Here is a 24,162-nt window from a genome sequence, read left to right as displayed (position 1 = left end):
GAACATGTTCCAGTTCCTTGCGATCACGAGTGGGAAATACCTCGAAATCCAGGAAGCTACTCTGAGTCAAATGAGCCTTCTCTGCGGTGTCATTGCAAGTGGATGGCCTGACTCCCGAAAGGAAGTCCCAGCACAGGTCCGTCCGTACTTTGACTCCAGAATGCAATTGGCAGTCTCAGACAGTGTTGTCTACAAAGGCATGCGCCTTGTCATCCCACCAAGCCTCAGACCCAGAATGCTGAGCTTGATTCATGAATCGCACCTCGGAGTGAACAAGTGTAAGCAGCGTGCTCGCGAGGTCATGTATTGGCCCTCAATGAACTCTGACATCGAAGAAACTGTACGGAATTGTTGCAAGTGTGCAGAGTATCAAAGCGCTCAGCAACGGGAGCCTCTCTTGCCGACTTACACGCCTGATCTTCCATTCATCGAAGTTGGAAGCGACGTTTTTGACTTCGAATCAAAGCAGTATTTGCTCACGGTCGATTATTACTCCAAGTTTGTGGAGGTGGATTGCCTCAAGGACATTACAGCTCGCTCTGTAATCGAAGCTCTCAAGCAGCAGTTTTGTCGACATGGTATTCCAGAGAAGCTGCGAAGCGATTCCGGAAGTCAGTACACGTCAGAGGAATTTTCTCAGTTTTGCAAAGAATATGGCATAACTCATGACATTGTGTCCCCCAAGCGCCAACGTGCCAATGGAGAGGCAGAAAGAGCGATCCAGACAGTGAAAAGGCTCTGGAAGAAGTCAGCAGATAAGTACTTAGCCCTGCTAGACTACCGCACCACTCCACTTGAAGGAATAAACTTGTCCCCGGCTCAGCTCCTAATGGGAAGACGCCCCAGAAACACACTGCCTTGCAACCGCACTCTTCTCATGCCTGCGCGGTATGACCATCACCTTGTGAGATCACGCCTTGACACACAGAAGGAGAAACAAAAATACTATCATGACAAGCCATCTATGTCAGATTTGCCACCGCTCCAGCCGGGAGACAGTGTTAGGATGTTGCCAAACCCGGAGGCCAGGCATTGGATTCCGGCTGTAGTTGAGGCGCGCCACAACAGCCCCCGGTCATATTTGCTGAGGACCCCAAACAATGTGTACCGGCGTAACAGGCTCCATCTCCGCAGAGTGCCTCATTCAGCCAATGTTGGCCCGGTGGGAAGTCAGCCACTCTCTCGCTTTTACTCTTCCCAGGACATGAGGGACTTCCCTGATCCCACCACTCAACAGGACACCCCAGTGGGGAACTGCTGCAAGTCCCCAAGTCCAAGTGAGCAAGCATCTGAATCCCAAAGTCTCCCAACAGTGTCATCGCCTCGAGCCACTGCATCTCCCAGAAATACCAAGTTCATCACAAGGAGCGGCAGAGCGGTTAACCCTCCCAGACGTCTGGATCTTTAAATTTAAATCAATTGATTCACGTGATCTGAATGTGATGCTGTTTGTTAATTAATTCAGTGTAAGTTTTACTTTTTAGAGTTATTTGCTTTGCTGGTTTCCTTTAAAGTGGCTTCCTTGAAAGAAAGGAGGATGTAACGTATTATTCTGACTTGTATTTGCATTGTTGTTGTGGTTTATCGGACGCGCTTATTCGTCAGACACGAGTGAATCATCACCGCGTCAATAAACGCGCTTTCCGCTTCCGGCACGATGGAGTCTGCTTGAGTTCGTTACACTCTTCTACCCCCGTTAATTCACCCCAGATCCACTTTATTGAAATACCGACTTCTTTCCTGGAAGTCCGAGCTGTGTCCATGTGTTTTATACCTCTTCCCCCCCCCCCCCCCTTCCCAAGCCCTCTACCTACTACAGATTTCCCGATGTCCCTACTCTCAAATGTTGTACTTGTGTGCTTCCTCTCTGGTCTCCCGCTCTTTATATTTTGTCTTATGTGTGCGTTTGTTACTTGCAAAATCGAAGATTTTTCAAGTACTGTATATTGGTCGGTTGCGTTTGTGGTTCTGTCTGTCTGTTTGTCTGTCTGTTTGTCACCGGCCTACAGGTCACAATTCTAAACCGATCGTCACGAAACTTCACCAAGTTGTATAGGTCGTCCCAATTGAGAAGCCTATTGTTTTTGGGGTCAAAAGGTCAAAAGGTCAACATAGCCCAAAGGTCACAAACTTTGCCAAATTTCTAAAATCCTCAATTTTCATCCGATTGACTTGAAATTTGAAGAGGACTTGCATATCTGGTCACTGAATTCAACCACCGAGTATATTTAAGGTCAACATAGGCCAAAACGTCAACATAGGCCAAAAGGTCAACATAGGCCGAATTTCTAAAATCCTCAATTTTCAGAAATTTGAAGAGGACTTGCATATCTGGTCACTGAATTCAACCACCAAGTATATTTGAGGTCAACATAGGCCAAAAGGTCAACATAGGCCAAATTTCTAAAATCCTCAATTTTCATCCGATTGACTTGACATTGGAAGAGAACTTGCATATCTGGTCACTGAATTCAACCACTGAGTATATTTGAGGTCAACATAGGCCAAATTTCTAAAATCCTCAATTTTCATCCGATTGACTTGACATTTGAAGAGGACTTGCATATCTGGTCACTGAATCCAACCACCAAGTATATTTGAGGTCAACACAGGCCAAAAGGTCAACATAGGCCGAATTTCTAAAATCCTCAATTTTCATCTGATTCACTTGAGATTTGAAGAGAACTTGCATATCTGGTCACTGAATTCAACCACCAAGTATTTTTGAGGTCAACATAGGCCAAAACGTCAACATAGGCCAAAAGGTCAACATAGGCCATATTTCTAAAATCCTCAATTTTCATCCAATTGACTTGAAATTTGAAGATGACTTGCATATCTGGTCACTGAATTCAACCACAAATTATATTTTAGGTGAACATAGGCCAAAAGGTCAACATAGGCCGAATTTCTAAAATCACCAATTTTCATTTGATTGACTTGGAATTCTAAAAGGATTTACATATTTGGTCACTGAATTCAACCACCAACTATTTTTGAGGTCAACATAGGCCAAAAGGTCAACATAGGCCAAGTTTTTAAAATCCTCAATTTTTCTCACTTGAAAATTGAACAGCATTTGCACATTGAGTCACTAAATAGGGAAACAAACTTTTTGAGGTCAAAAGGTCAAACGTCAACTCAAGGTCAACCTTACAAATCATAATTTTTCGTCTGAAAAATCGTCACTTTTCTTCCTGTTGACCCGAGCGTTGATCAAGATTGTCAATTTTAATCTTGATGAAATGGACAATTTGCTGTATCACTATCAATGGAATTTGTTTTCTTGGGGGCGGGGGGCGGATTTTGCAAGTATCGTGCTCCGCATGACGTCTTCTTGTTTTTTTGTCATTAATGTCGCAAATGTTTTGTCGCAAATGGACTCTTACACGAGCCTCGATCTTGTATACAAAAAAAAGAAGAAAAAAATCTCCACTCCATCAATAATGTCCACTGGAGTCTACTTCATCATCTCCTCAACCTCATCTCTCCACCATCCATAATTATATTATAACAATCTCTACATTTCATACACTCACATATTCATTACTTTCTTCACTGGATTCTTTTCTTTTTTTTCTGAACAGATGTCCAAAGCTCCTCAGACCTTACGTTCGTAAAATAACGGTAAAATCACTTTCATCTGATATTACGTCCTTGCTACGTCATCACGTAATGGAGAACGTCAACACGCGCATAATGACGTAATACGCAGGCCTCCGATTCCCGAGCCTTAGGCTTTTGCCGTTTTTAGGCTTTCGTCGTTGTAGTTTCGATACAGAGGAGGCGATAACCCGCAGTTACGATCGCTTCGCTTTTCCTCGTCGTGCCGCACTCCATCGTGTGCCGTGTTTTCCTTTGGAACTTTGGCCATTATACCACTGTCTCACATTTTCCTTTGGAACTTTGGGCTCGGCGTGTGAGCTCCGAGCCCCGTGACGAATCGACACAACGTCCGTTTGGAGCGTCCGGCCGGCCCGAACTGCTTCCGTTAACGGTTAAGTTCGATAAACGACGATTAGGTGCGAATGAGTTTAAAGGCGCATGATCTCAAAGCCTACTTTGCTGTGACAGAACAGGACTCTGGTGAGTCCTTCCAAGTCCCCGAAGATTTTTGGGGGGAAGTCGGCGAGAGACAGATGTGAGATGGCAAATGGACAGGAAATGGTGTCTGACGACTGGGAGGAAGCGGCAGATACAGGCGTGAGTCTTTCCATTTGATTGTGTGCTTCATTCGATGTATGATTCGGCTTGAATCCTTCATTTTATATTATTCCCTATGATCTGCCCCTTCCCCTCTTATCCCTTTCGCTCACATAGACATACACTCACTCAGTCATTGTCTCTCCGATCGTGTCCACGCGTTTGTCCATATAGCACAAGTCCTAGCGGGAAACTGCTGTCTATGGGTATGTCCACCTGGCACAGGTCTGAGCATGAGACTGCTGTGTCTATGTTTTGTCCACCTGGCAAAGGTCGGAGTGTAAGACTGCTGTGTCCGTGGGTTTGTCCATCTGGCAAAGGTCGGCGTGTAAGACTGCTGTGTCCGTGGGTTTGTCCATCTGGCACAAGTCTGAGCGTGAAACTGCTGTGTCCACGGGTTTGTCCATCTGGCACAAGTCTGAGCATGAAACTGCTGTGTCTATGGTTTGTCCATCTGGCAAAGGTCGGAGTGTAAGACTGCTGTGTCCGTGGGTTTGTCTATCTGGCAAAGGTCGGAGTGTAAGACTGCTGTGTCCATGGCTTTGTCCCTCTGGCACAAGTCTGGGCGTGAAACTGCTGTGTCCACAGGTTTGTTTATCTGGCACAATTCCGAGCGTGAAACTGCTGTGTCCACGGATTTTTCTATGGCTTTGTCCATCTGGCACAAGTCTGAGCGTGAAACTGCTGTCCGTGGGTTTGTCCATCTGGCACAAGTTTGAGCATGAAACGGCTGTGTCCATGGCTTTGTCTATCTGGCACAGGTCTGAGCGTGAAACTGCTGTGTCCACGGGTTTGTCCATCTGGCACAAGTCTGAGCATGAAACTGCTGTGTCTATGGTTTGTCCATCTGGCAAAGGTCGGAGTGTAAGACTGCTGTGTCCGTGGGTTTGTCTATCTGGCAAAGGTCGGAGTGTAAGACTGCTGTGTCCATGGCTTTGTCCCTCTGGCACAAGACTGAGCGTGAAACTGCTGTGTCCACAGGTTTGTTTATCTGGCACAATTCCGAGCGTGAAACTGCTGTGTCCACGGATTTTTCTATGGCTTTGTCCATCTGGCACAAGTCTGAGCGTGAAACTGCTGTCCGTGGGTTTGTCCATCTGGCACAAGTTTGAGCATGAAACGGCTGTGTCCATGGCTTTGTCTATCTGGCACAGGTCTGAGCGTGAAACTGCTGTGTCCACGGGTTTGTCCATCTGGCACAAGTCTGAGCGTGAAACTGCTGTGTCCACGGGTTTGTCCATCTGGCACAAGTCTGAGCGTGAAACGGCTGTGTCCATGGCTTTGTCTATCTGGCACAAGTCCAAGCGTGAAACTGCTGTGTCCATGGCTTTGTCCATCTGGCACAAGTCCACGCGTAAAACTGCTGTGTCCATGGCTTTGTCCATCTGGCGCAAGTCCGCACGTGAAACTGCTGTCCGAGTTCCATTTGTGGTTCCATTGTATTTTCATGTGGACTGGAAGGAAAAACACTTGATATGAAAGTGTTTTCTGTAAAACCGGAAATCTTTAACTTCATTGTTACAAAAATTTGATGATCAGATTTGTTGTTGTTGTTTATTTTCTACAAAACTTCTAGTTCATGGAAGAGCTGGAGGATCGAGGATGAGATATCAATACATTTAAAAATGGAGCAGATGAGTAGGGGACGTACAGATGTGGATTTGCAAGACAAGTCGGGACATAACAGACAAGAATAATACAGGTGTTCAGAAATATACAGGTGGGTGAGAGGACAGGTGTGTACGGTCGATTTACCCAGAAAAAGGGAAGCTTATGAGCCATGAGTTGGACATGAGACATTGTAACCTTGAGGAATGTAAGTGTGATGAGTGTGAAGGACACGATGAGTGGAAGAGGAACACCGTCCACACCTCAGACTTGTCCCATGAAATGACAAGAACCCTCAGTGCTTTGATCTCCACTTGTATGCTGTCATGCTTATAGGATGAGAGACCACAGCTCCGGCTCACGAAGGACACCTGTGTAGTGACACTGCCGTTGAACACTCAACATTAAGAGCTGAGGATGATCCATGTCTTGGCTCGACAAAGTATATCGAAGTGATGCCCGACCGTGGAGGCCGGGATGGAGACGTGAATATCCCAAGACAAATCCCCTGATACCATGAGGGAGTTTTTTTTTTGTTTTTTTTTGTATACAAGATCGAGGCTCGTGAAAGAGCGAACATTAATCACACAGAAAGACAAACAGACACACAAAACAAATAACATTGGGAGCGGTAGACAAGATGGGGAGAGAGGGGGAAGGACACAAACACAACATTTGAGAGCAGGGACCGAGAGACATGGAGACATCGAGAGAACTGTGGGAGGGAGCGGGCTTTGGGGGGGGGAGGCATGGGAAGGGGGGGGGGGGTGGGAGAGGTATAAAACATATGGACACTGCCAAGACTTCCAGGAAAGAAGTTGTAATTTCAAACAAGGTGGATCTGGGGTGAATTAGTGGGGGTAGAAAAGATCAAGGTTTTGGATGGGGGAAGATAAGAGATGGTGGTGAACAGCTGTTTTGAAGACCTGGAGGGAGGAGTGTGATTGAAGTGAGTGTGGGAGTTTGTTCCAGAGGCGGGAGAAAAGAGGAATGAAAGAGTGAAGGTGAGCAGAGAGCCGAGATTTCGGCAGTTTAACCATCAGAGGGTGGCTGGCAGATCTTGTGCGACCTGTAGGAATATTGGGGGGACAGAGCACAGAGAGAGCTGGGGGAGCAAGGCCGGAGAGGAGTCGGTAGAAGACAGAAAGACCACCTACCTGCCTGCGGTGAGTGAGTGAAAGGCCCTCAGAGATAGCTTCATCGCGGGAGATTCCAATGATTCTGAAAGCTTTGGATTCAACAGCGTGAAGCCGAGCCAGGTGTGAGGCAGGAGCACCAGCCCATAGGGGAGAACAGTATTCCATTGAGCTGCGGATGAAAGCCTTGTATGTGGTGAGGAGCTCAGGTGTGCCTAGGAAGGACTTCGCACGACGGAGGATGCCCAGTCCGCGACTGGCTTTGGAGGCCAGCTTGGAAATGTGGTTTTCCCAAGAAAGATCATGGCAGATGGTGAGACCCAAAAGCTTGAGCGACAGAACTTCTTGGAGAGGATTGTTGAGAAAGTAGATGGGAGGGTTGTCCAGTCGATCTTTTCGGAGAGACATAGTAAGAGTGTGAGATTTGTCAGGATTGAAAGACATGTTCCACATGTTTGACCAGTCTGTGATTTTGTCCAGGTCTTCAGAGAGTGAGGAGGCTGCAGACTGCCGATCTGAGGGAAGAGGAATGGAGCGGCAGAGAGTGGAGTCATCAGCAAAGAGATACAGAGGATTTTCCAGAGAGTCGGAGAGATCATTGATAAAGACCAGAAAAAGCACAGGGCCCAGAGTTGAGTTATTAAGGTCTGCTCTATTGGCAGAGTTTTCCAGATAGGTGAATTGCAGGGTTTGCCAAATGAGTGTTTTTATTCCTCTGCTGAAGAAGTCGCCGGAGGCTCGTTATGTTTTCAGGTTGTCCGTGTGTGCGTCCGTCCGTCCGTCCATGTGTCCATCCATCTGTCCGTGTGTCGATCCATCTGTCCGTGATAGGTTTTCGGTGCAGCAATAACTTGAGAACGGCTGAAGGGATCCAAGTCAAACTTGGTGCAGGTATGTATAACGAGGTAAAGATTAACTGATTAGATTTTGGGGTCATGAGGTCAAAGGTCATTTGGAGTTTGGGGAGCGGGGGAGGGAGAGGGGGTAGTTTAACGGGGGTAGAAAAGATCATGGTTTTGGATAGGGGCTCATCTTAGATGGTGCTGACCAGCTGTCTTGAAGACTTGGAGGGAAGAATGGGATTTAAGAGAATGTGGAAGGTGATTCCCAGGTGGGAAAAAAAAAGACAAACGAATGAGTGGAGGCGAGCAGAGATTCTGGATTTAGGTAGCTTCACCAGAAGAGGATTGAATAGCAGAGGGTGCAAGACTAGAAAGGAGGCGGAAGAAGACAGAGACCACCTGTCTGTGATGGGAAAGTGATCGGCCCATCGACTATGATTCATCGTGGGAGATTCCAATAATCTTGAAGGCCTTGGTTTCCACAGCAGCAAGATGAGGCAGGGGAGGTAGCCCAGAGGGGAGAGCAGTACTCCATCAAGCTGCAGGTGAAGGTGTTGTAGGTAGATAGGAGTACAGGTGTGCCATGGAAGGACTTTGTAAGGCGGAGGATGCCCAGTCGGCGGCTGGCTTTTGAGTCCAACTTTGAAAAGTGGTTTGTCCGAAGCCTTTGGAGGCCAACTGGCATGACTGATAGAGAGATGCATGAGTTTGAGTGACTGAACTTCTTCAAGAGGGTTGTCCTTGTATAAAGGTAAGTGTGTGTGATTTTTTTTGTTTGTTTTTTTACTTTTATTTCCAGCATTTCATGTCTTGTTTCAGGTGATTGACACCTAACCCCATCCATAGCTGCAGCTGTGAAGATTGCTGAAGAATGTCTGGGATACCTGATTGTAGGCCAGACCAGACTTCCTTGTTTAGCCATGACTGTGTTGGGGCCACATTGTATTACATCAGTATTTTACAATGTTAGGAGTATATTTGTCGACATTGGTGAGAGCCACAGGTGATTCAAAGATGACACCACCATTGAATGTATCCTTTTTCTGTGAGATTTCCTTGCAACCCATAACGTCGTCTTGGCCATGGATTTTGTATTTTAATTGGCAGTGGAGCTGCTCTAATCTGTGTTTCGATTATTATTCTTGTTATTTATTTTGCATGATTGTATTTTTAAAGGAGCTGGAGCGAAGGCTGGATGCAAAGCTAAAACTGCAGGAAGACACGAAGGGGTGAGTTTGAGAGCGATCCTTTTGAAGCAATTTTTAATCGAGTTGCGTATGCTGTTAACAACAACAACAACAACAGTCATTTTAAAGCCATTTTCCCTGCTAGAGCGGGGGTTAGCCTTGCGGTCCCCATCACAATCTTCTCCATCTTGCCCTATTTTCTGCATCTCTCCTTGTTAACCCCCTTGCCCGCATTTCTTCTTCCACCATCTTTAGCCAAGTCTTTCTCGGTCTTCCCCGTCCTCCACTTCCTTCTACATTCATTTCCATCACTCTTCTCAACCGGTCACTTTCATCCTTCCTCAACACATGACCAAACCATCTCAACCTGTTCCTCTTCACAGCATCAATCACAGGCTCTATTCCCATCATCTTTCGCAATTTATCATTTGTCTTCCTCTCTCAACGATATTCCGCACATCCACCAAACCATTCGCATTTCCACCCTTTCCAGCCTTCTGTTGCTGCTCTACGGTCATTACCCATGTCTCGCTCCCATAAATCATAACACTTGTCACACATGCAAGTGTTATGATTTATGGGAGCGAGACATGGGTAATGAATAACACAGGCCTAAAAACACTTGTGATCTCTTGTGATCAGTTAAATGTTTGTGTGTCTGAGAAATAGCACTCAGTCCCCAGCAGCTCTCAAATTACCGACCACAGTAGGAGTTCAGGATAAGGAAGGGGCAGAGGGTGCCATGAATGAAACTCGGACGTAACCTTTAAAGGAAATAAATTCAGGCAATCCTGGAAGAAGAACTCGGCAACTTTAAATGGGATGTAATTACCTCCGCCACCAAAGGTGTTTTCACCCCTGTTTGTTTGTATGTGAACAGGATATCTCAAAAAGTTGTGGATTGTTTCGGACAAAATTTGGTGGAGAGGTTGGGTTTGTGACAAGGACGAAATTATTAGACTTTGGTGAAGATCCGGAGACGTATCCAATACGAGCATTTTTAAATGTTTAAGTGATTCTTCACGATTGAGTGATGGGGCTAAAACTATATAAAAAAAAAAAAAAAAAAAAAGGGGGCTAAACTATATGGCTAAAACTAAACTAAATGGGATGGGACTAAAACTATATAAAAAAAAAAAAAAAAAAAAAAGTGATGATTTATGGGAGCGAGACATGGGTAATGAACGTAGAGCAGCAACAGAAGGCTGGAAAGGGTGGAAATGCGAATGGTTTGGTGGATGTGCGGAATATCGTTGAGAGAGGAAGACAAATGATAAATTGCGAAAGATGATGGGAATCATGATGGGAAAACATGATGATGATGGGAAAACATGGGACTAAAACTATATACAGCACGATATTTCAAAACGTTGTGGAAGACTTGTGGCAAAACTTGGTGGATGAGTTGGTTATATGGCAATAACAAGCCGATTCGATTGGTCAACGACAAGGATCTAACAGATTACAGAGGTGTCAGTACTGAACCATTTCAATACCTGACCAATGACTGGTAACGAGTGTTACACCTGAACTGTAACGAGTAACAGGAATGGGAAGGACTCGAACATTGAACACATCGGGATTGCAGGAATGAAAATGATTCCAAATTGAGCTGAAAGACTAAACCACCTGTGATATGCAGATAACGTCTTCCTCTTCCTCCTCTTCTGCTTTTATATGTAGCACATGGCTCCAGGGAGCATTGTTTGCTAGGGTGTGTGGTCACAGTGCTGTTGATGCAGTGCCCCCTGCATGGTAGAGATGTTTTTGATTTCTAATAATGCTGAAGAGCTGTCTATCATGATGGGGGAGCTAAATTTGAACGGTCAGAAGATCGGACAAAAATTAATATGATGAAGACTTTAAAAAAACTCTCCAACCGCGATGCAGGAAATTCCTTTTAATACCTCGGCCACGTAAGATGGATGGGGGTTGTGTTTTTACCTTTGTCTGTTTGTTTGTTTCTCTGTGAGCAGGATATCTCTAAATGTTGTGGACGGATTCAGACGAAATTTGGTGGACAGGTTGGGTGTGTGACAAGGACGAATTGATTAGATTTTGGTGAAGATCCGAATCCAGATACGAGAATTCTTAAATTTTTAAAGTGATTCTTCACCATTGAGAGATTTGGCGAAAAGCGCTATATACCATGATATTTCACAAAGTTATGGACGAGTTATGACAAAACTTGGTGGACGAGCTGGTTAGGTGACAAGAACAAGCCAATTCGATTTTGGTTCAGGTCCGAATCCAGATCCGTCCGATCAGTGGAATACAAAACATAAACTGTTCAGCCTTGCGGGGGTAAGCTCTCTACCGAGTGCTGTTCTAGTTATTACTTGAAATTACTGCAATCTCGAGTTCAATTTGCTTTTGCCATCTGGTATAAACGGATATGGATCACTGAAGAAATGAAGAGATGTACTACAGCAGGTTGGACAGCATTTGCGAAATGAAAGAAGAAACATCATGAAATGTAAACCGCCTTGGTTTGTGCAAAAGGAAGTTTACAATCTATGCATGAAAGCAGCGATGACATGCAGCAATGGAATGTGGTCACACAAAGGATGAGGAAAAGTTGATCGCCATAGACAGACACCGTCTTACCGTAACATCAAAAAGGGACGTGAAGAGAAAGCCAATGGATCGGACAGAAAACAAACCCGATGATGTATTGGTCACGATCAAAAAACTGAAATGGAACTGCGTTGGACGTTTGGCAAGAAGAACAAACAACAACTACAATTTCACTCGGTAGAGCGCACACCTCCGCCAGGCTGAACAGTTTATGTTTTGTAACCCACTGATAGGCCGAATCTGGATTCAGACCTGAACCAAATGTAATCCGCTTGTTATTGGCACTTATCCAACTCCTCCACCAAGTTTCGTCTAAATCCGTCCACCATGCTTTGAAATATCATGCTATATATAGTTTTTGGCCCTGGTGTTGGGCTAGCGGCTAGGGTGCCGGCTTAGGATTCCAAGGATCCTGGGTTCGAATCCCGGTCGATTGCTGAATTAACGCCAGGGGGGTTGACTCAGCCTGTCATCCTTCCGAGGTCGGCGAATTGAGTACCAGTTCACTGGTAATTCCCTGTTTGTCGTTAAAGGCGGCAAAAAGGGTTGGCGTCAGGAAGGGCATCCGGCCGTAAAACATTGCTTCAAAAAGGGGACCGAAAAACAACAACAACCACGGTTCCCGAAAAAGGCCAACCCCCGCTTTGCCCGGGAAAAATGGCCTCTAAAGGTGGTTTTTATATAGTTTTTGGCCCAATCTCTCCCATGGTGAAGAATTACTTTATAAAGTCTAGTATCCGGATTTGGATCTTCACCAAAATCTAACAAATTCATCCTTGTCGCACACCCAACTGATCTACTAGGTTTTGTCCGAACCCGTCCACAACGTTTTGAGATATCTTGCTCACAGACAACCAAATGGGCGAATACATGACCTCCTTCCACCATGACCTTCCTCCATGACCATGACCTTCCTCCATTTTACAGGTCCTTCTTCTTCAGGTTTCCAGTTACAATTGTTACCTCCACCACCAAAGGTGGAAGAAAACCACCCAAAGGTTTTCTTCCACCTTTGGTGGCGGAGGTAACAATTGTAACTGGAAACCTGAAGAGGAAGGACCTGTAAAATGCAGGAGTAGTCTGCAGATTCGATGGACAATTCTAAAATCTCACAAACAGGCCAAATTGTAAAATTGAAAAGATTAGAATGTGTCGAGAGAGATCTTCGTCCGATGGCGGACCGCCTCTGGCCTAGTCGAGTCAAGTCTAGATGTTGATAGAGCACGTTAAACGTAGCTGGTTAATTGTAGAGTAAAATGCAATGTACAATGGAATGTCATTATCCAGTTTTTGTTTTCTTATCAACCTCGATGTTCAGAGAGCAGACGAATGGATGGGTGTTTTCATGCTGTCATGGTAACGGTTAATGTACAGAAACGATTGTTTTACTGTGAGCACTCGGTTTAGGTTGGGGTTTGTGTTATTTCCATCATGCTCTGTTTAATATATGACGGATTCATTTTCACGAGGAAAATGGACACCTGGAGGTTTTAACCCTCTTAATCATGGTGGTGATTATTTGTTGGTGAAGGCGAGCAGATCTTCCACAGTTCCCCATATTGCTCCACGAAGAGGAAAACCAGCGGACCGCCTACGTCCCACAGATTCGCATCCTCAAGCGACCCATTTCAAACGGGGCCGCGGGACGGCGTCCGACCCTGCCCCCACCCACGCCCACCAAATCGTTGGCGCAACGTGAGGCCGAATACGCGGCCGCACGACAGCGCATCCTGGGAAGTGCTCGGCCGGAGGATGACGAAGTGCCGAGTAACAAGGACAGGTATAAATGAAATAACATTGCAAGTTAACTCTAAGCCATGAGCTTGAACATGGTTAGGTTAATGAGTCTATATTATATTCTACCTGTGTTCGATTTCTTTGTAGGTAAATCCATTAATCAAGGAATGTCTGCTTTCATTGGTACCCAAAATATATTTGCATACATCTCTACTCGGAAGGTAGAGAAACTCATGTGTTGTTTGCAGAATTATAACTCGGTCATAGCGTATGTTTGTGATACTCCATTCTTGGTTGAACAACCACTAAATTTGGTTTTCACAGGTGGGTTTTGCCTGAAAGGCCCATGACTCCACGTATATATGTATACACAGTCATTCAGAAAGTATTCAGACCCCTTCACTTTTTTCATATTTTGTTATGTTGCAGCCTTATGCTGAAATCGTTTACATTCATTTTTCCCCTCATCAATCGACACTCAATACCCCATAATGACAAAAAGAAAACAGGATTTTAGAAAGTTTTGCTAATTTATTAAAAAATAAAAAACTGAAATATTACATTTCCATAAGTATTCAGACCCTTTGCTATGACACTTGAAATTTAGCTCAGGTGCCTCCCGTTTCTCTTGATCATCTTTGAGATGTTTCTGCACCTTGATTGGAGTCCACCTGTGGTAAATTCAATTGATTGGACATGATTTGGAAAGGCACAAACCTGTCTATATAAGGTCTCACAGCTCACAATGCATATCAGAGTAAAAACCAAGCCATGAGGTCCAAGGAACTGCCTGCAGAGCTCAGAGACAGGATTGTGTCGAGGCACAGATCTGGGGAAGTCTACAAAAGAATTTCTGCTGCACTGAAGGTTCCCAAGAGCACAGTGGCCTCCATAATTCTTAAATGGAAGAAGGTTGGAACAACCAGGACTCTTCCTAGAGCTGGCCGCCCGGCCAAACTGAGCAATCGGGGGAGAAGGGCCTTGGTAAGAGAGGTGACCAAGAACCCGATGGTCACTCTGGTTGAGCTCCAGAGATCCTGTGTGGAGATGCGAGAAACTTCCAGAAGGACAACCATCACTACAACACTCCACCGATCTGGGCTTTATGGCAGAGTGGCCAGACGGAAGCCTCTCCTCAGTGAAAGACACATGAAAGCCCACAGAATCTTGTTTCTCACAGTCTGAGAGTCCTTTAGGTGCTTTTTTGCAAACTCCAAGCGGGCTTTAAGTCCAAATGGACTTCCCTAGATTTGTGCCTCAACACAATCCTGTCTCTGAGCTCTGCAGGCAGTTCCTTCGACCTCATGGCTTGGTTTTCGCTCTGATATGCATTGTCAGCTGTGGGACCTTATATAGACAGGTGTGTGCCTTTCCAAATCATGTCCAATCAATTGAATTTACCACGGGTGGACTCCAATCAAGGTGTCGAAACATCCCAAAGATGATCAAGAGAAATGGGAGGCACCTGAGCTAAATTTCAAGTGTCATAGCAAAGGGTATGAATACTTATGTAAATGTGATATTTCAGTTTTTTATTTTTAATAAATCAGCAAAACTTTCTAAAATCCTGTTTTCTCTTTGTCATTATGGGGTATTGAGTGCAGATTTATGAGGGAAAAAATGAATGTAAACGATTTCAGCATAAGGCTGCAACATAACAAAATGTGAAAAAAGTGAAGGGGTCTGAATACTTTCTGAATGCACTGTATATTGATTTAATTATTTACATACGATCTAAGGTCACGGAAGAGAGTCGGTGTTCTTCCCTTAATTCTGCCAACTTTTCTATGATGACCAACAAAGCAGACATTGTTTGGTCATCAGGACTTTTCATAATCTACCTTATTTTGTTTTCAAAACTGAATCCAATATTTTAGTTTATGAATGATTGCTAACATCGTGCATTTCTTCTTCAGGCCAAGTTGTCCAATTGTGAGCGAAGACAAAAAACTCACGACAAGTGTGGTCCGCTGTCCACGTGGACCCGATGGAACTGCCGGCTTCCAAGTGCGACAGCTTCGGGATTAGCCGGCCCTCGCGGGCGTCCGATGTCCGACCGACTGCAGCCTCTAACATCTGGAGACTTTGATTAATGGCACGCAGGGCTCGCTGCGTGCGTTGGAATTTGCAGACAAACCTGAGCTGTAGTTTGTGTAAGACCATTAGTTTTGGTCCCGCTTTGAGCCCACATCACCAGAAGGAAGATGCTATCTGCTCTTTTGTGCTGCTCTTTATTACCGTCGATGAGACGGCTCTTGGTGCAGCAGCTGACCAAAGCTCGGTGGTCGCCCCTCGTTGATGAGGTTCATCCCGGCGTCTAAGCAGGCCCATGTTTCCATTGTTGACAGAGGTTTGCGAGAGACGTCTTGCCATATCGTGACGGGTAGGCATCAGGGTTTCTCCAACATTGATGTACTTCTGCAGGTATACGTCGGAATGGGGAGGTTTTCCTTGCGTGGAGATGAGCCTGTGTATGGGACCCAGTATGCCAGCGGGTCTTTGCGGTTTCCACACTTGTATTTGGGTGGAGTGGGTTTGTGAAAGTGGGTCCCGTAAATGGGGGTGGTCAGGGCCACGCACTTGTCCGGGCTGGCCGGGGAGGGCGAGGACGACATCGCACACTTTGAGGCTAGCTGTTGGAGAGGGTAGGTGGTTCTTCTTCCACATCGTCCAGACTGCCAGAGGAGAGGGGCGAGTGATACCACGTGTCCGGAGTCGATGATATCCTCATGATATTGCTGGAGGCTTGCTCGTGGTCGGTGGGCAGGTGGTGTTGCCATCTGATTTATTTGTGTTGAAACCGATAAGCACGCACTGTGGATGCAATGACGTTTTGGCGTCGGCCTTGTTTGAGGAAATGGTTCCGTATAATGCTGTTTCACAAGGTTTGTTGTTACTTTGCACGGTTGCTCCCAAGTTGGATGGGTGGTGGAGCCTGATCTTTTGAGTCTTCTGGGACGCATTTGCTGCAGAGGTCATCATGGTTGGAAGAAGGAGGGAGCATTGTGGTGGTGTTGGTGTGCACGCTGGTTGAATTACTCACCTGTTGCGCTGTTCTCCTGTCTTTGACCTGTTTCTTCTCAGGAACAGAATTAACTGTTTGTGCCTTTGGCTTGGACGTACAGACTGCTGTCGACTTCGGGTCTGATGTTTGGATCCACCTCACATATTTTGTTTCAGCACCGTGGTAATTGTTTTGCATTTCAGGACAGTTTAACGATCAAGGTGTTCACATTAGGAAATCCATTCCTTTCCATATTAATATACCTTTTACCTTTGGGACGTGGAGGCAGTACTATTTTTGGGTGAGTGTGGGAGGGATGGAAGGGAAAGATGAGGCTGAAGGGCTTGGTTGGGGGATAGTCTGGAGGGCTTGGTTGAGGGATAGCCTGGAGGGTTTGGTTGAGGGATAGCCTGGAGGGCTTGGTTGAGGGATAGTCTGGACGGCTTGGTTGGGGGATAGTTTGGAGGGCTTGGTTGAGGGATAGTCTGGAGGGCTTGGTTGAGGGATAGTCTGGAGGGCTTCGTTGAGGGATAGCCTGGAGGGCTTGGTTGAGGGATAGCCTGGAGGGCTTGGTTGAGGGATAGACTGGAGGGCTTGGTTGAGGGATAGTTTGGAGGGCTTGGTTGAGGGATAGTCTGGAGGGCTTGGTTGAGGGATAGTCTGGAGGGCTTGGTTGAGGGATAGTCTGGAGGGCTTGGTTGAGGGATAGCCTGGAGGGCTTGGTTGAGGGATAGTCTGGAAGGCTTGGTTGGGGGATAGTCTGGAGGGCTTGGTTGAGGGATAGCCTGGAGGGCTTGGTTGAGGGATAGACTGGAGGGCTTGGTTGAGGGATAGTCTGGAGGGCTTGGTTGAGGGATAGTCTGGAGGGCTTGGTTGAGGGATAGTCTGGAGGGCTTGGTTGAGGGATAGCCTGGAGGGCTTGGTTGAGGGATAGTCTGGAGGGCTTGGTTGAGGGATAGTCTGGAGGGCTTGGTTGAGGGACAGCCTGGAGGGCTTGGTCGGGAGATAGACTGGAGGGCTTGCCCACTGGGGGAGATTAGATGGTGAGGTTGAATGTCCTGGGGTGGGTGAATGAGAGTGGTGGTTTGGGGGATAGTGGGGTTGGATGTCTGGTGGTGGGAGGGGAGTGGGTGGATAGTGAACCTTAACCGTTCATGGAATCGGGGTCTGTGTCATGCGTGTGTAACTCCAGAAAGGTTGGAATCTCCGTGGAATGTTGTGCTCTCACGCAGTGAATGACATCTTCAGGATTTTTCTCCATTGACCCCTTGTACCTTTAAGTGCGTTTTGCGCGCCTGTGTGTTCTGGGTTTGGTGCATCACGACCATTTTGCTTTTGCTCGCAAGTTGAAAAATGAATTTCTGAATAAATTTCTTTCCCTCACGATGCCCGTTTGCCTCTGCTGTGCTTCAATGAGAATAGACTCCACGTCTTGTTTGATTTACCTCCACCTCATGTTTGATTTACCTCCACCTCATACCGAGGATGGGGAAAACGCCTGTGAGGGCGTGGGGTGTGGGTCGTGGCTACGATGATGATATAAAATAATTAATTCAAGTTTTCCTTGAACAAGGCTGAAAGCCACTGATTTGTAAAGGGCTCGTGAGAGAGGAAAAACTGGCACAACCTCCACCTCGTCCTGAAACGAGGAAACCTCTTCACTGGACCTCTGTGCAGGAGGGAGTGACTCGGTCAAGGGGGGAGGAAGGGGGTTTAATATTCCTGCCCCGATTGGGTGTTTTTTTTTTTAGGAGACACCGTCTCTGCACTGAATGGCCGTTGGCTCCCGAAGGGGGTCCATCCGTCCTGGCAGGTGTTGATTTTAGTCCTGCCAGGTGTCACAGTGACCCTCACTACGAGCAAATTCAGTGATGGGTGTCGGTTCTGTCGTCGAGAAGACGCAACCCGATCACGTGGCAGGTAGCAATGGGTTACCTGTTCCTAGTGGCAGTCCCGCAGGACTGACCTGACATAAAGAAGGCACGGATGTACTACTGCATGAATGGTGCAGGAGAGTTGGTGGAGGAGATCGAGCGTGAGGCGTCAGATTGCGATTCTTACCGAAATTGCCGTGTGACGCTAGTGCGCGCGGCGTGTGACGTCAGCGCGTACGGAGTGTGACGACCCGCGAAGCACCGTCCCCGCCGCTCGTGCAGGTGAGTGCTGCAGCGAGGATGTCCGGCTTGGAGAGAGAGCCGAGGTTGCACACGTTAACTTTAAGTTGGACAAATCTGCAGGTGTTTTGTTTGTGTCCGAGTACAAGTACACTTACTTGTATAGAGAACGACAAAATCGTATACGGTATACAATGAAAAATAATCGTATATTTTTGTTTTATCAGATTAATTCATTTTCAGTTTGTTATTTAAAATAATTTTACTCATTAAGTCGTATTTTTCTTTGGCGTTTTAAATGTTAATGTTTATTTTTAAAAGAACGCCTCGAATGAGGAAAACGTGGAAATGGGGAACAATTGAGGAGCCAGTCATATATGGGGTGAGGGGACAAAGGATGGACTAGTCATATATGGGGTGAGGGGACAAAGGATGGACTAGTCATATATGGGGTGAGGGGACAAAGGATGGGCCATTCATATATGGGGTGAGGGGACAAAGGATGGGCCATTCATATATGGGGTGAGGGGACAAAGGATGGGCCAGTCATATATGGGGTGAGGGGACAAAGGATGGACTAGTCATATATGGCGTGAGGGGACAAAGGATGGACTACCATATATGGGGTGAGGGGACAAAGGATGGGCCATTCATATATGGGGTGAGGGGACAAAGGATGGGCCATTCATATATGGGGTGAGGGGACAAAGGATGGGCCAGTCATATATGGGGTGAGGGGCCAAAGGATGGACTAGTCATATATGGGGTGAGGGGACAAAGGATGGACTAGTCATATATGGGGTGAGAGGACAAAGGATGGACTAGTCATATATGGGGTGAGGGGCCAAAGGATGGACTAGTCATACATGGGGTGAGAGGACAAAGGATGGACGAGTCATATATGGGGTGAGGCGGAGAAGGGACAGATAATTCATACATGGGGTGAAGGGGACAAAGGAGGGACTAGTCATATATGGGGCGAGGGGACAAAGGATGGGCCAGTCATATATGGGGTGAGGAGACAAAGGATGGACTTGCCATATATGGGGTGAGGGGACAAAGGATGGACTACCATATATGGGGTGAGGGGACAAAGGATGGGCCATTCATATATGGGGTGAGTGGACAAAGGATGGGCCATTCATATATGGGGTGAGGGGACAAAGGATGGGCCAGTCATATATGGGGTGAGGGGACAAAGGATGGACTAGTCATATATGGGGTGAGGGGACAAAGGATGGACTACCATATATGGGGTGAGGGGACAAAGGATGGACGAGTCATATATGGGGTGAGGCGGAGAAGGGACAGACTATTCATACATGGGGTGAAGGGGACAAAGGAGGGACTAGTCATATATGGGGCGAGGGGACAAAGGATGGGCCAGTCATATATGGGGTGAGGGGACAAAGGATGGACTTGCCATATATGGGGTGAGGGGACAAAGGATGGACTAGTCATATATGGGGTGAGGGGACAAAGGAGGGATTAGTCATACATGGGGTGAGGGGACAAAGGATGGACTAACCATATATGGGGTTAGGGGACAAAGGATGGACTAGTCATATATGGGGTGAGGGGACAAAGGATGTACTAGTCATATATGGGGTGAGGGGACAAAGGATGGACTACCATATATGGAGTGAGGGGACAAAGGATGGACTAGTCATATATAGGGTGAGGAGGAGAAGGGACAGACTATTCATACATGGGGTGAAGGGGACAAAGGAGGGACTAGTCATATATGGGGTGAGGGGAGATAGGATGGGCCAGTCATATATATGGGGTGTGGGGACATAGGATGGGCCAGTCATATATGGAGTGAGGGGACAAAGGATGGCCGAGTCATATATGGGGTGAGGAGACAAAGGATGGGCCAGTCATATATGGGGTGAGGGGACAAAGGATGGGCCAGTCATATATGGGGTGAGGGGACAAAGGATGGACTAGTCATATGTGGGGTGAGGGGACAAAGGATGGACTAGTGTTACGGATTCGTCACTTCCGTCTTTGTGGTTGTCATCCACTTGAAGCATTTTTAGTTTCATGTACTATTATTGTTGCAGTTTGAGGGTGAAATGGAGATAACTGTCTTCAAAGGTAAAAATAATGTCTCAGAAGGAAAACGAGATGGGTGAGGGAGAAAACGGAAGAAAACGGAAGAAGAAGAAGAGGGGGGGGCGAGCGGATCGAGTGAGATGGGGAAAGGAAGGCCTATCGGCTTCGAGAGGTCGAGCGGACGCTGGTGGACATTGGTCACGAGCGAATATTGGTTTCCCCGGGAAAGGGATTCTTGTGACAGTGTCGTTATTGCTACGGCAAATAAACCTGCATTACGGGTTTTGCTTTTGGTTCCGAAAGTGAATCATCGCTGGAGAGCTGGTACGCCTCCATTACGGGCTCGTCCGCCATTTCACCTCGCACCAGCCATTTCGCCTCGCACCAGCCATTCGCCTGGTTCTCGTGTGTGTCGTGGATTTTGCTTGGGAACTCGCAGTTCTTCGCGGTTCTCCGCTTGGGAGCCGCGCTGATCGTTCATGTCAGCGTCATTGTCTGGTGAACCGAAGGTGTGAATTCCCAGTCGCCTTTTGGGTGAACTTTTACCGGACCGACGTCGGCCCAACACCTCACCAAGCGGCTCATCTGCAGCGTCGGCTGTTAGCCGTTCTGGGTTCAGGTCTCTGTACGACCTTTTCTTGTGATTGCGAGAGCCAAGGGGATCGACTTTGGCCTGGTATCGTGACACAGTGACTTTGGGGGGTGTTACCGATTGCTCACATGCGAATACCATGAGTTATTGATTCAGGAAATTGGTGGTACCATCATAGAAATTATATGGTGTTTGCTGTGCAAGTGAGGTTTTCTTGTACGTGCGTTACTTGTTATTATTGTGTGGTTTTAATACAATACTTGGTTTTTGTAACAATTGATTGGTGTGGTTTCACCATTGGTCATTGGCACACATAATAACACATCTTTCTGCCGTGACTCCTTTCGGGGCTCGGAGGTACACCCTGGCCGGGGTTTGGGGAGGAGCACGTAACAGAAATTGGGGGCTCGTCCGGGACAAAATTCCCTCACATTCCCAAAATTCCCAAATTTGGAATTTTCTAACATTCCCAAATTTGTATTTCTGAAAATTTTGAATTTTTTGTGTGAAGGTTAACAGGTGCTAACTAATAGTCACAATGGTGTTTGAAGTCGAAAAGTTTGCGACGTCCCCTAACGAGGCATAATTCCAGGCGTTAAAAAGATCGGAACTTATGATATTGGCCACATATTATAACTTGGAGGTCCGAGTTAGTATGAAGAAAGCAGAGATTCAGACATTGGTGGTAGAATCTCTAGTGGGACAAGGAACATGGGAAGAGGTAGCCTTGGATTGGTTACCAGAGGAAAAAGGAAATATGGAGCTCCGGAAAATGGAGATGCAACTGCAGAGCCAGGAAAGGATAAAAGAGTTGGAATGGAAAGCAGAAAAGGAAAGAGCAGAACAGGAACGAGAACTCGAGGAGAGAAGAGCAGCGGAAAGAGCAGAGGAAAGAAGAGCCGAAAGGGAGTTAAAGGAACGGGACATGGAGTATCAGAGGGAACTTAAACTCAAGGAGCTTGAATTACTGGGGGAACGGAGAGAAATAGTATCCATGCCGGCTAGTTCGACAACCAGTCAGAACTCTTGGGATGTTGGTAAGCATGTGAGGCTGGTTCCACCCTTTAATGAAAAGGAAGTAGCCAAGTTCTTTCTACACTTTGAGAAGGTGGCTCAAATGTTAAAATGGCCTGTGGGGTCATGGACTATGTTAGTACAAAGTGTTCTGGTGGGTAAAGCTCAAGATATCTATTCGGCTTTACCGATTGAGCAATGTGCAGATTATGAGATAGTGAAGAAAGCCATTCTCAAAGCCTATGAATTAGTCCCTGAAGCTTACCGCCAAAAATTTAGGAATGCCAGGAAGAGGGAGAGTGAGACCCATGTGGAGTTTGCCAGAATGAAGGAAACTATGTTTGATAGGTGGTGTGACTCGAAGGAGATTGGGAAAGACTTCAACCGTTTACGACAATTGATCTTGGTGGAGGAATTCAAACAGTGTGTCTACGTGGACATTAAAGTGCATCTGGATGAAAAAAAGGTACCTGAGTTGTATGAGGCAGCAACAGTGGCAGATGACTATGCCTTGACACACCGGATGGGGTTCCACAAACCTAACTTCCCGCCTAGAGTTAGCCAGGGGAGTTACGGTAAATCAGGTTCGGAGAACAAATTTTCATGGAGGTGGCCTGGAGAGGACTATGGGGACAAATCTGATACCGCGACTTTTAGGGATCAGAAGACTGCAGTTCCAAGGCATACCTATCTTCCGGGGGGCCCGAGGCAGACCACGGGTTTTTCCTCCGGGCCTACTTGCGCTTTTTGCAAGAAACCTGGGCATTTGATGTCCCAATGTTACGCCCTGAAAAGGAAAAATCAGGATCGGAGTCAGGCTAGTGCAACTCCGAATGCGTTGGCCAATGCAAGAAATCGTCCTTGGAGGACAGTGCCTTGTGAAGGTTCCCGTGCCAAAGTTACGGCATCACAGAACGACCTTGTCCAAGAGGGTTACAAACCTTTTATTTCTGAGGGTTTTGTGTCACTGGATGGGGACTTAACTAACCAGAGACCTGTTAGGGTATTGAGGGACACAGGAGCACATCAATCTTTGATGCTTGAGGGCATTTTATCATTGTCGGAGAAGACGGCAACTGGGGTTAGTGTTCTCTTACAGGGGGTTGGTGGCTATGTTAAAGCTCCTCTTCATGTAATCCATTTAAAGTCTGAGTTGGTGTCAGGACCGGTCACTGTGGGGTTACAAGCCACTCTTCCTGTTGAGGGAATTTCTTTTATTATCGGGTATGCTTTGGCCGGGGGTCGAGTTTCTGGTAATCCGATGTTGGTTGAAAAGCCCAGTATGGAAAATAACACAGCACAGTCAGAGCAGGAGAATCCGGGTATCTTTCCATCCTGTGCAGTGACTCGTGCTATGGGTAGGAAGTGCTCTGAAGAGAAGGAGAAGGAAGGTGATGTGGATTTGGGTTCATTGAGATATTGCAGGAAAAGTCGGGAAGAGATAATAGGAAAGGGAGTGACATCAAGGAATCTAAGGAAAAGGTGGCATCTGGACCAAAAGAGAAAATGGAGTGTCCATCAGAGACATCTGGGAACGAGGCTGAACAGACGGTGCTTGTCAGAAAGAGACTTGTTGAAGAGCAACACAGAGATTCGGAGCTCCGGAGTTTGATTGGTAAAGCCATTACAGAGGAAGAGGCTATGAAGGTACCTGTTGGTTACTTCATGAAAGGGGAAATACTCATGAGAAAATGGAGACCACCGGAGGTGCCAGCAAATGACGAGTGGAAAGTTCATTACCAAATTGTGGTGCCACCACCGTACCGGAAGGAGATATTGAGTTTGGCACATGAGACACCTTTGGCCGGGCACCTTGGAGTGAACAAGACATGTGACAGAATTTTGGTACATTTTTTCTGGCCAGGATTGCGACGTGATGTGGCGGAGTTCTGTAAATCTTGCCATTCTTGCCAGCTGGTGGGAAAACCTAATCAGAAAGTCCCCTATGCACCTTTAAAACCAATTCCAGCTTTTGAAGAGCCATTCAGCTGAGTCATTATGGACTGTGTAGGCCCTTTACCTAAAATTAAGGCTGGACATCAGTATTTGCTGACCATCATGTGCGCTTCCACGAGATTCCCAGAAGCGGT

The 24,162-nt window shown here is 46.6% G+C and overlaps 2 protein-coding genes across 2 annotated transcripts in view; both read left to right on the top strand.

Moving 5' to 3' along the window:
- Positions 1–3,705: 3,705 nt before the first annotated feature.
- Positions 3,706–17,682, top strand: SZRD1 (SUZ RNA binding domain containing 1). The gene is made up of 4 exons (XM_068098264.2): positions 3,706–4,203; positions 8,966–9,018; positions 13,085–13,333; positions 15,207–17,682. The coding sequence occupies exons 1-4, from the start codon at positions 4,147–4,149 to the stop codon at positions 15,316–15,318; spliced, it is 471 nt and encodes a 156-aa protein (XP_067954365.1). The 5' UTR covers positions 3,706–4,146; the 3' UTR covers positions 15,319–17,682.
- Positions 17,683–18,396: 714 nt separating this feature from the next.
- Positions 18,397–24,162, top strand: part of LOC137412887 (gamma-tubulin complex component 5) — a 71,626-nt gene continuing 65,860 nt past the window's right edge. The window contains exon 1 of the mRNA XM_068098217.2: positions 18,397–18,450. The gene's annotated coding sequence lies outside the window, so the exon portion shown is untranslated. The remainder of the gene's footprint in view (positions 18,451–24,162) is intronic.

This window comes from Myxine glutinosa, chromosome 2 (assembly GCF_964187855.1).
Source record: "Myxine glutinosa chromosome 2, kmMyxGlut1.1, whole genome shotgun sequence".
Lineage (NCBI taxonomy): Eukaryota > Metazoa > Chordata > Myxini > Myxiniformes > Myxinidae > Myxine > Myxine glutinosa.
Note: the sequence above shows the minus strand (reverse complement) of the source record. Positions and strands in the feature narration are given on the sequence as shown.

Bases quoted from the DNA above. Each gene is read 5' to 3' on its own strand.
- SZRD1 (XM_068098264.2), top strand. From the start codon at position 4,147: ATGGCAAATGGACAGGAAATGGTGTCTGACGACTGGGAGGAAGCGGCA. The intron at 4,204-8,965 runs GTGAGTCTTTCC...GTATTTTTAAAG, and splicing joins AGGAAGCGGCAGATACAGGC to GAGCTGGAGCGAAGGCTGGA. The intron at 9,019-13,084 runs GTGAGTTTGAGA...TTGTTGGTGAAG, and splicing joins CTGCAGGAAGACACGAAGGG to GCGAGCAGATCTTCCACAGT.